The 11,644-nt window shown below is 35.8% G+C and overlaps 1 protein-coding gene across 1 annotated transcript in view; it reads left to right on the plus strand.

The window, feature by feature from the left end:
• The first annotated feature begins 827 nt into the window (after window positions 1-827).
• RBPJ (recombination signal binding protein for immunoglobulin kappa J region) overlaps window positions 828-11,644 on the plus strand; it is a 25,681-nt gene continuing 14,864 nt past the window's right edge. The window contains exons 1-2 of the mRNA XM_009887652.1: window positions 828-865; window positions 4,281-4,376. Coding sequence (XP_009885954.1) covers window positions 4,288-4,376 — 89 coding nt within the window. The 5' untranslated portion in view covers window positions 828-865; window positions 4,281-4,287. The remainder of the gene's footprint in view (window positions 866-4,280; window positions 4,377-11,644) is intronic.

Below are 11,644 nucleotides of genomic sequence, written 5' to 3' on the forward strand. Positions count from 1 at the left end.
ATTTTAGTTTGTCCTTATACTTCCTTACCAGGTTGAGCAGATGTACATTGCAGATATACATGGCTGGGTACAGCCTTCCTTTTTTCAGGACTTTTAATTGACCATTTTGGTTTAATCTGAGGATGTTTTTGTTAATGAAAATATGTCTGTCCTGTGTAAATTCAGTGTCCTATGTAAAAAAAGGCTTTTGTGAAGAGTCTTAACCTAGTGTAAAGAGTATACTCTCTCTCAAGAACAGTGTTAAACCACTGAAAGAAATACAGCTGTCCAGCTGTCTCAAAACACTTTATGGCTAAAAAATGTTAAGTGTGTAGCAGGATATTTCTGGGTCATGCTTGGGTACATTCCACAAGAGAGATTTTTCTTATAATTCTGTACTGGCATGTATTAAATATGTTGTCATCATTTTTGTAAGAAGTCATTAAGGAAAAACAGATCTCTGAGAAATTACCCTGATGGGGATAAATCTGTTAATTTCTGTATTTTGGTAATAACTGGTTTTGGTTGGCACTTCTGGTCAACGTTGTGGCAAAGATCTCCTTGTTATTTACATCCTTGTGATATCTGAACTTTTCAAAAGCGATTCACAGAGAAATGTGACTTTAGTAAAGAAAGTTATCTAGTGTTCAAATTAAAAAAGCCTCTGCTATTGTGGGATATTGCAAGGAGGTGGTTGACATTTTAATAGTAATCTATCTAGGAAATTACAAAGAAAAGACACAAATTTCCAGTAAATTTTCAAAAATTGTAAAATTGGGATAGTATTTCACTGTTAAATTATGACTTACCACTTTTGTTTTAAACTAGCAACTTCTTATTTTTTTAGGAAATTTGGAGAGCGACCTCAACCGAAACGGCTTACCAGGTAAGCATTAAAGAAATTCCGTTTTTAACAGTTTTTTAAAGTTACCCTTTTCATCCTTAGAAGGATTTCTAAGTTAAAAAGTTGTGTCTTGCTAATCCTAGAATTTTAAATATCAAAGCTCTTCAATTCTTTTAGGCAATCAGCAGCCAGAAGTAAAATTTTGAACAGTGAGTGCCTTATTTTTAATATGATACTCAGAATGCTTTTTTAGACATGGTATTGACTTCACATATGAGTTACTGTAGATTATTCAGTAGGCTGTGAGTCTGCTTAGTTTTAAAACACAAAGAATGAGCTGGATTTCTTTTCTTGCGTAAAAGTGTTTTGTAAGGTTATGTAAAATAACACTTTTTACTGCCATAATTCAGCTGTAACGTTACTGCTGTCATGCAGCAGGTAAGAGGAAAATGAACACAGTGCTGTCAAGGAGTGATTTTTCACCCATTTTTGGTGAAACCTAAACAGTCAGAGATAGCATCAAATAGTTCCATCAAGTCAATCCATCCTGAGAAGTGTTTAGAGTGACTGGAGTACCATTCCTGATTTGCTCTTGGTCTGCCTAGGAAGTATTTATCCTAGAAGCTGTTAAGTAGTCATCGTTTTTTCAAACTGTTGTAACACAGTTTGTGCAAATATTTATTATTCGGTGTCACAGACTATGCCGATTACAAGTAGCTACTGAGTTGAAAATCTGCTGTTTGCTTGAAGTGCAAAAGATGTGCATTTTTTTTATAGTTTTGTGTGGTAATAGTGCTGTATAAAGACATGGAAACCCATTGTCACTCTGGCTTACTTCTGTTTTGAATGAAATTATGATGCCTCATGCAAAGCATGGGGTCAGGGAAGCATTTAAATTGTGTTGAGGCTATCTGTCTTGCAGTTTTGGGTAAGCTTCAGGTTAGCTTGTGTCATTGTTAAACTTCATTTCAATGCAAAATTGATCTGTGCTGACATATAAGTAATTGAACAAGCATTGCTGTTCCCTGTTGGCCTGCCTGTTTTCAAGATATTTAAAGATACTAAGTTTTAAGTAATGAACTGTTTTCCATCTTGAACAGTAACACCTGTTAGTATCACCCTGAAGTTACTGATAGAATTTATCTTCTATGATTTAAAAAGAACAATGACTATTCAGTGTACTTAACTAAGTTTTCTATTAACTATAGCGACTCTAAATTTAATGTGCAGGATTTTAGCTACTAGATGTGCCAGGTACTCTTTCCTGTGAGTACAGGGTAGGCATCTGGGAACTGCTAGCCATTCTTCAAAGCAGGAGCTTGTAAACCTTTTCTATACTGATAGCGGCTGGAAACAAGCAACCTAACTTTTTTCCTCTGAAGAGAAGGTGGCTGAAATGGAAAAACTGTTGCACAATTTTTTTAGTATGTTTAGTTTATGTAATACTAAAAAATGTATCTAAACCTTAAAGGCATTTAGTTAGATTATCGGAAAATTATTCTGCTTTTTTGTGTGAAGGCAGTCCCATTTGTCCAATAACTTATGAAATATCCAATGCAAGCTCCAGTGGAACAAGAATACTTTGTTCATACTGTGCTAGTTGGTTTTAGATGTAAACTATAATAGTACTACCTTTGTGGAGAGTTTTAAGATTTAATAATGAAAAATTTCATGTAAGAATTGCAATGGTTATGTGTTTTCTTTATCAGTGAGAGGGTTTGGAGGGAAACATTGCTAGTTCTCCTAGGAGTTTGGATTGTACAAGTCCACTGTAGCAACAGACCAGTAGAAAAGGCAGAATTTCTTTCTCATAACAATGCTAAATAAACATTAGATAGCACCTAGCGTTTTTGTGCGTGGATTGCTGGTTTTGAGTGGCATTTTTTTAATGGTAGTCAAGTTAAAAGTTTTTAGTATGACAGATGTTCTTAATTCAGTATGACAGGACTCCTAATAGAGTAGTCCAAATTGTCAGATAAAAAGTTTTTAAACCACTTAAATGCAGCTAATATATATCATAATGAAATGTATAATAATAATTTCAGTGAATTATGTTTTGTGGTTTAAAGTATATTCTTAAACAGTGGATGTAAATAAAGTAAGCCTGTATGCTTTGAGACAGTTCTTCCATCTGTGCTTTCATGGATAAACATTAGTTGTACCAATGTCAAATGTAAATAGATCAAGTTAGTCCAAATTTAAAACAGTAATTCAAGTCTTTGCTCTTATATCCTGCTATTTACACAGAAAATCTAGCACACTGATCACTGTCTTATGCAGGCAGGACAAACGCAAGGATTTATAAAACATCGGTAGTAAAGGGGGATTGTTGTTGTTGTCCAGCCTTCCCCCCACCGCCCCTGCCTACTTGCTTTCCTCTGGGAAACTCTGTGTAGGGATTTCTTTTGGAAAAGGTCTTGTCAACAAGCTATATTGCTTTTTATCTTCCATCTTTTTTCACTGGAAATGTTTGGTTTTCCAGATCTGTCCAGAGGGAATTCAACAGTTGGGTGCAGTTCACACAACAAAAAAAACCCACAGAAATCCCTCTTCTGTAGGGTTTCATCTCTTCATATAACTTCCTGTTAAATTCATAATTTGTTTTTCTGGTTGATGACCTTGAAGATGAGTGCATTGGTGGGCATTCAACCTGCAAAAGCTCCTCCGGGTACTTAAAAGTGCTCCTGTCCTCGCTCTGACACAGCGAAACCCTAGGGTGTTGAATTTGGCATGCTGCTTAATGAACGGTTAGATTACTATACAGAAGAATGATAGGGTGTATTGTTCTTTTACTTCTCTCAAGGAATTGCTGTTAGTGTGTTTGAGGTAATTACAGCTTTTATATGATGTCTGTCATTATAGTGATGATGAATGATAGAAAATCTAACTTTTTTTTTTTTGACCTGATTGTATACAGGAAGTAGAGGCTTTCTCTAGAAAAGCAGATGAAACAATAAGCTGAAGAATTTAACTTTTTCCTAGTATCTTCACAACCAAAAGAAAACTTTCATATAAACATTGCATTGATTTAGTTAATAGCTTAAAGAAAAGGCCAGAAAAAAATGAGAGACTGAATTGGTTAAAGAGACAATAGTGAATTAATAACGTGTGTTCTAATCAAATATTTCTGGCATGGTACTTTATAAAATTGGGCTTTGATCATGGTATAGTGATTGGCATTGATATAATTTTACATCAGAAGCATCTTTTTTTCTGGAAAATGTAGTAATTGTAAATGACCACAGACCCCTACTGCTAGCTTCATGCAAGATAGTTGCTTCTTTTTGCTGTGTAATTGTCTTAAAAAACAAAACAAACTTATCTTGACCCTTTTAATAGTTGCCTTTTTTGAATTTCAGGTGTTTGGGTTTTTTGTCCTAAAGCTGTCTTTAGATTATTATAATTATAAACAAAGCCAAAAGAACTTTGAAAGCTTATTTTGTGTTGTAATTTTTAGGGAAGCAATGCGAAATTACCTAAAGGAGCGAGGTGATCAAACAGTTCTAATACTCCATGCGAAAGTTGCGCAGAAATCATATGGAAATGAAAAAAGGTAAGTCTCTATTCTTTCCTGGCTTCCCTCTACAGCTTCCAGCTGGGGAAACTATAGTGTGTGGTCTGGTGCATAGTACATTGCAGAATTCCTCAGATTGTACTATAGTCTGAAGAAACATAAACCAAAATGTGTTCTTGTAAATCATTTAATTATGTAAGAAATGCTGCATTCAATGCAGTGATGCCTGTTTTTACCAACAGGTTCTCTATCTGTGGGTGAAGTTTTTCTTCCATTTCTTCCATTGAACTAAAATGACTCAAATTTTGAAGCCTCCATTTTAATTCTGGAGTAAACAAGGTGATTAGTAATGACTATTTGTAGAGGAGTTTTTTCCTGAGTAATTTCAAATTAATATTAAAGGGAAACTGCTAGACTCAGTACAATACTTTTCTGAATCAGATCTGTAATAACTTCAAAAAGAATGACAGGTCAGTCATAACCATATTTATGATAAACATTCTCTCCTAAAAATCAATATAGTACAAGTTACAATAATAGGTAGTTTTCTAAGAGACAGAATCTACAGGATGATGTGAGGATGAACACTTTTCAGGCAAAGGTAAATTTCCTGCAGTCTTCTCTATGTGATGGTTTTCTTGCATGACTAGTAGAAGCAAATAGGCTGGTCATTCATACGCAAATTTCCAGTTCTCTCATGATGAAATAGAATTTTCGTCAAGTATAAATGATACTTTTCTACCTTAAATTTCACGAAAATAAATAGTGCAGTATTTGGTTAGTTTTCAGATACTTTGTATTATTAATTTTTGTTCACCACAAAAGACCACATATTTAGTACATTAATGGTTTTGAATTTTTAACTTTTCTTTCGTTACTGTTGTGTAAGTCCTGTTACATCACTTGCTTTTTTTACAGTTTTCTGAGATTTGAGATTTTAACATATTTATGTATGAAAGTGTTAAAAAACAGGAATGTTAGAGTTAAGCCTGCAGAGTTCTCGGTTCATTCTGACCAGTCTAAATCTCACTTCCTGTTGTCTGTGAATCACATAGATGCAGACTATATTTTCAACTGCTGTTCAGTATCCTGTGCCTGAGTACTTGTCTTTCAATATGTGTAGTCTTTTCTGTTAGCCAGCGTCTCAAGTCCTTTCTTTGGGCAGTGTCCAGGTTCTGCAGCTCCATGGAATTGCTTACTCAAAGTGCTTTTTAGATCTTTCTGAAATTTTTGATGAGAATCAAATGAGAAGTCAGTGAAAGAGGAAGGAGGAAGGGCACAGAAGCAGACAAGTGTGCTGTGTATCTGCTCTATAGCTGTGCATCCCTTTTGCTCGCTGTCACACTTAAATGCAACAGGATTGCAATGTAAGGCCTTACCAGCAGTAAATAATAACTTTAACCCCTCGCAGCAATCTCATCCAAAAAGATTTATCATGACACTATAGGGACCTCTGATTGTTATCTTCTCAGATTGTACTGTCATTCAAGAGTTGCATAGTTAACTCATCACTGCAGATGAGTTAAGCATATTACAACCAAAAATGAGGGGTGTGCCTACTGATAAGAAAGTGACTTTCTAAGTAGTGTATCTGTAACTTCAGTCAGTTTGTTCTCCTGGGGCCAGAGCAGTTCATGAGAGCAGGAACATTTTGCAAAGCTGTCCTGTGTATCATTATCTTGTAGAACAAATTGCATGAAAAGAAGGGAGAAAATAAAAAGATAAAGTATATAATTTTGATTATTAAAAGTTCCATTACTGCTTGGAAAACTTACACAAGTGTCCCAAAGAATACGGGGCAAAGCTTCAAATTGTTACTTGCTGACAGTTTCTGAAAGCTCCTACGTGCCTTTCATAACATTGCCATAAATTCCTGTTGCCTTGACTATACGTGTATTCTTCACTTAATGGTGTTAGAGTCACTGTGGCAAATACGTTACCCAAGCACTGATAATGTTCAGTAAACTCGTCATTGTTTTCTCACTGCTTGAAATGATTGCTAACTGGAATTAGGCATTCTTTTACCACTTTAGATTTTGTGAGGTGCAGTTCAGTTGCCTGGCTCAGCACAACTGCATTTGTTCATGAAAGGTGTCTCAGATTCACTTCTTTAAAAATGGAAGCATGTGAAATGAATGGAGAGAATTTCAGAGCATTGGAGAAGATGACTAGGAATGAAAATGGCTGGATGTTTGTTATGAAATAATATGGTAGTGAAATGATTGCATTCTGATATGTGTATGAAATGAAAGTTTGAAATACATACTAAGATTTAATTTTTCAGTTTAAATATTTTAGTTTTTTTTTCATGTTTTAGTGTACCATTTAGAGACTCTGGTACTGTTCTACTAGTTCCCAGACTCCTAGCATCAGTAGTGATGTCCTGTTGTTATCACCATAAAGAAAAATGCCAGTTATTAAATCCTTGGATCCATGTGTGCCCTAAGGTAGTTAGTGAAACTGAATGATAAATTAGCTTTTTGTTTTGGTTTGTTTTTTTTAGTTTTTTTAATTGCTTCTGTTTCATTCATAGCAGAATGTGCCCTTTGGTTCTTCATATTGCTGGACTGAGCAAAATCAGTAAGGGTTTAAGGCTTCTTTGTGTAAGTGGTCAATCAAGTTTTCACCAGTTTTACATTAAATACCGTTTCTGAAGTGTGTTGTTCTGCATACATCTGCTTTATAGACAGAAGCCTATTTCATACCTGTTTTTATGGGGAAATTTCATGTTTTCCAAGAGTAAGCTAAATCACACTATCATTATAACTAAGATTTCGAGTTACAAAAGGAATTATTTCTTAAATCTGACAGGTCTCTCAAGTAAATATAGAACCTAAAAAAAACCCTGAACAAACTTCCAACTTTTGTTACAGTCTTTAAACCTTGTTTGTTGTGAGGTCATGGAAAATATGCAAAGTTTATTAATGATAAATGGCATAATTAAAAGGTTAGCACAATAACTGCCTTTCGGTGTTATGATGAGGTTTAGTAGATGGTGAAATACTCTGTTGAAAGCTCATTGTAGACGGTGTGGATCTCACGTAGTGTGGTCTGGTTTAAATAGGCCTCACAGAAACACAGTTCCAGGTCGCTGCCATGTGGATGGAGACTTTCAGGGTTAATTTGAGAGTGTTCTTGATACTTGTCCCTAAACAGCACTAATGAAAGAGGGCTTCTTTCTTTTTTTGAGTCAACTCTTCTTATTAGCCTTTTTCTTACCAAAGTTCATGTTGTTTAGTTTAACAAAGAAGCCAGGAGGTAAGAAGTTCGGGGATGGACTTTAGTTGAATTTAAGACTTTTTCCCTAATGTTTTCTGCTGGATGTCTGTCATCTTTCAAAGGCGTTCAGCTGATAAGAGATTCAGGTGATGTTTATTCCTGATGAGTGTGGGTGTTTGGCTTGTGCTTCTTGTATTTTTTACATATTTACCGTTCGCTGACACTTCTCTCTTCAGAGTCTGAACAGTGTGAACATTCAACAGTTTAAAGGCCTGAAGTGTTTTGGATTCCAAGACAGTTCATCAAAGACTGTGAGCCAGATTGGTATTTGTGGATTACTTGCTGTTTTTAATTTAAACATTATCACTGCTGATTAGCCTGAGAATGGTCTAGCTGTTTTGTTTTACGCCTGTTAGTGAAGAAGCACCTGTAATTTCTGTTCAGATACTTCCCTTCACTGGACTGAGTGTGCCTGCCCTCTGGTTAATGCTCTTATTATTGAGAGCATAGCCTTTTCCAGGGCTCACCCCATGGCTCCGCTACTTCATCCTTAGCGCTCTAGCACCCAATGGTTTTTGATTTGTTTGTTGTTGTATTGAATTCTGTAGTGGATGTTGTTAGTTCTTTCAGCTCCTAAGAAGGGAAGGAGGACTGCTGAGTAGTTTCGTGCTCAGAACAATGTGGGTAATTGACAAACACACCTCCTTTCTTGACTGACTTGGAATTGACCAACAGGTACAAAGGAAAAACTTGCCTGCTAATGTCACCCTGAACATAAAGAAAACCAGCTAGTAGACACCTCTAAATCCTACTAAAGCTGAATACTGTTGTAAGATGAACACAGGGATGACTTGGATGATTTGAAAAAGCAAACCTTTGTGAACAGGAGCCTGTGGTTTGAAAAGAGCATAGAGCGCATCAAATACTTTTTACCCCTTGTTTCCTGGCAAGTTCAGTTAGGTTAGCTTCTCTACTTGAAGTACCATATTTTCTCTGTATTGATTGTCCTTAATTGACTGAAGGGACTGAAGGAATGTTGTTCTCTCCTTTGGTGATTATCTGATTTAAAACAATATTCCAGGTGGTGCCAAAGACTCAACCTATTGCACTTTCTGTTGCACTTTCTGTTGCAGTGAAGACTCAGAAACCACCAGAAATTATCTTGTTCTTCCCTTTAAGTCATTTGGAATAAAGGGGAGCATCCTTAGACAAATCTCAGTTTGGTTTTCTTGCCATGGAAAAATATTCAGTTTCTAGTTGATCTGATGGAACAGATCTGTCAGAACAGATGAGTAACAGCTTGCTTGTTTGCTGTACTGGGCTACTGAGCCCGGAGCCTACCATGAGGTTGGTGATACTATGGTCTTTCATCACTTGAGCGTCCCATGAAATTAAAGTATGAGAAGGCACTATGGGGATGCCCTTTACTGTTTGGAGATTAATCTTCTGACCTTTCCTGGCTAATACCAGTCCCAATGTTAGCTTCATTTAAAAAGGCCCGTCATTTTAGTTACACTGATCACAGATTCTTGGAACATGCATAAGAGGGGGGCCTCTTCTGAGAAACTAGGAGTTCACAACAGAATGTTGTAGAGATATGTTAAACACAAGTATTTGCAGAGACCTGCTATCCCAAAATGTTACCCTGGTTCAGTCACGCTGCTTTATATCCGCAAGTAGGAAGCACTAATCTCATCATATAACTCTAACAAGTGCAGAATAGGTTCTGTCCAGGAAAGACAGTCCTGGTTGTTATATTTCCAGTAATGAAAGAGCTCACAGAGTTGATCCCTGATAGATCTTGTGTTTTTTAGGTCAAGTTGTTAGGTGCTTACCTCACAGAGGAAAGTTCAGTGTTGGTTTACTGCCATTGAGCAAGGAGTTGTCAGTCTGCTCATGGCATAGAGAAGAAATATTAAGAGAATATATTGTAAATCCAGTGAGGAAATTACATCCTACATGATTTTCCACCATTACTTCTTATACTGAAAATTCTGAACAAGCTCAGAAGAACCAGACACAGCTGCCTTTCCATCCAACATAATTTTCTTTTTATTACAGGTCAGATTAATACTTCAGAAGAATTTTTACCTCCTACTCAGTCTTACTTTAGTTTTGTGGTTAAAGAAAAAAGAGAGGTTGGCCTTGTAAATCAAAGGTCGAAGGAAAAGTATTTTCATTTGTTCCACCAAACTTTGTCCTACCTTATTTCCCATCAGTAATACTGGAAATTACTTTACCTAAATTATTTTGCTTACTCTGGGGAGGTGATTTTGTTTTTCTCTTTTCCTCTTTATAGTTATCTGAAAGCCAGCCTCTCACATAAACATTTACATTCCTATTTACATCGAAAATATTTTATTAATGATAACATGTTTCCAGCAGTTATTTTACACATATTAAAGACAGTTTCTTTAATTCTCTGTGAAAATTAGAAATACGAGAATACACATGGTTTACTCACACTATATTGGATAGAAAATTTATAGTTAATCTCTCTTATACATGAGTTCCTGGGATTGTAAATATGAAGTAAGAAGGCCCGAGACTGTACTTGTGTGTATCTGAAGGGTGAGGAAGAGGCTGACACATAATAAAACCCATTCAAATTGTGAGTGTCAAGGCTCTTTCTTCTTGTTCGGTAGTTTAAAGAAAATTTAAAATTGTCTCAGCTTCAAAAGCTTCTTTCTTTGTTCAGTAAGTGACAGTTTCCCAAGCTTTTTCTCTGTGTTGTATTTTAAAGAGAGTGCTTTAATTGTTGTGGCTTGTTCTCTCTTCATCAGTGGGTTAAAGCTTATTTCTTATAGGTCTTCATTGCCATCTAGTGGCCATAGTTATTCAAACGACTTGGTTTAGAATAAAGTTGAAATGAAAAAGGATATGAAAAAACTTTAGGATTTTTTTCTTGTGTACTAACCAGTAAGATAAATACAAAGGAATACATGAGGAAGAAAGGTAAATGTGTGATGTTCGCTCTATGGTGTTATACTTACTTGGAGTACAAGGGGGTTGGTTTCTTTTTTGCAAAGCATTTCGCCATTAATAAAAGTTAGTATTAATTTTAGTCTGTGTATAATTTCTTGATTGGAAATACCTTATAATTGATGAGAGGAAAATTAGTGGGGTATATCCATTAACACTGAAATGATCTTATATTGTTGTTTGAGAGTTCAGAAGCTGACTAGATATGTAGTGTGCTTTTCCTGGCAATTTGAGTTTGCTTCCGAAAGATCAGTTCTAGAGTAAATGCATCTGTTACTTGAAGTTTCTTCCCCCCAAAATTGCATTTCTTAACTTTGGAGGTAGCTCATAACCCCCGTTTGAAAAGTATTGTTCATAGAGGACCACCATCTTATTTCCCCTATCTGGGATGGCAAAGTAGAGTAGGCTTCCTAAACAGTATTTGGGTGTGATTGCTGCCCTTGCTTAACCCCTTTCAGTCTAATAAAAATGTGACTTTTTCTTATCTGTGTATATCTATGTATTTTTTATAATGCTATCACAATTGTCTACAGTAGAAATTTTCTCAGTGTAACGCTAAAGCTGTTATTTCTTGCTTTATTTTGGTTTTGTTTTCCTTAAACGTGCCAAAAGTTGCAGCAACCAGTAGATGAGCCTCAGAATAGATTTTTAACAACAATTGTGGTATTTACATATAGATGTGGGATGATATAGGGCATGTGAATCAGATTGGTCATGTAGAAAGTAAATATACACCTTGTACTTTAATTTTATCATCTTGACTGTTATCATTGCACCGTCTCCCTCACAAACATAAGCCCTCTTAAGGTAATTTTTCCTTTAGGGTGGAGAACCATTTGAGGGAAATGAGATCATGTCATCTGTGCTGTTTGAAATAAATGCAGTTGCAAAGTAGTAAATGCATTCCTGGTTTTGCGATGAAAAATTTGTAGTAGGAAGGAGAGGGTTTAATTGGCATGTAACAGGAACTCATGGTGTTCTTAAATATACCCCTACTGCATCATTCAGCATCTTCATGAAGAAAGCTGAAACTGATAGAAGAAGATAAGAAGCAAAAGGCATAATAGCAATCAAAAAGGGGATACACAGTGTATGCTGTTCGATAA

This window comes from Charadrius vociferus, unplaced genomic scaffold (assembly GCF_000708025.1).
Source record: "Charadrius vociferus isolate BGI_N301 unplaced genomic scaffold, ASM70802v2 scaffold306, whole genome shotgun sequence".
In the NCBI taxonomy this organism is placed as follows: Eukaryota; Metazoa; Chordata; class Aves; order Charadriiformes; family Charadriidae; genus Charadrius; species Charadrius vociferus.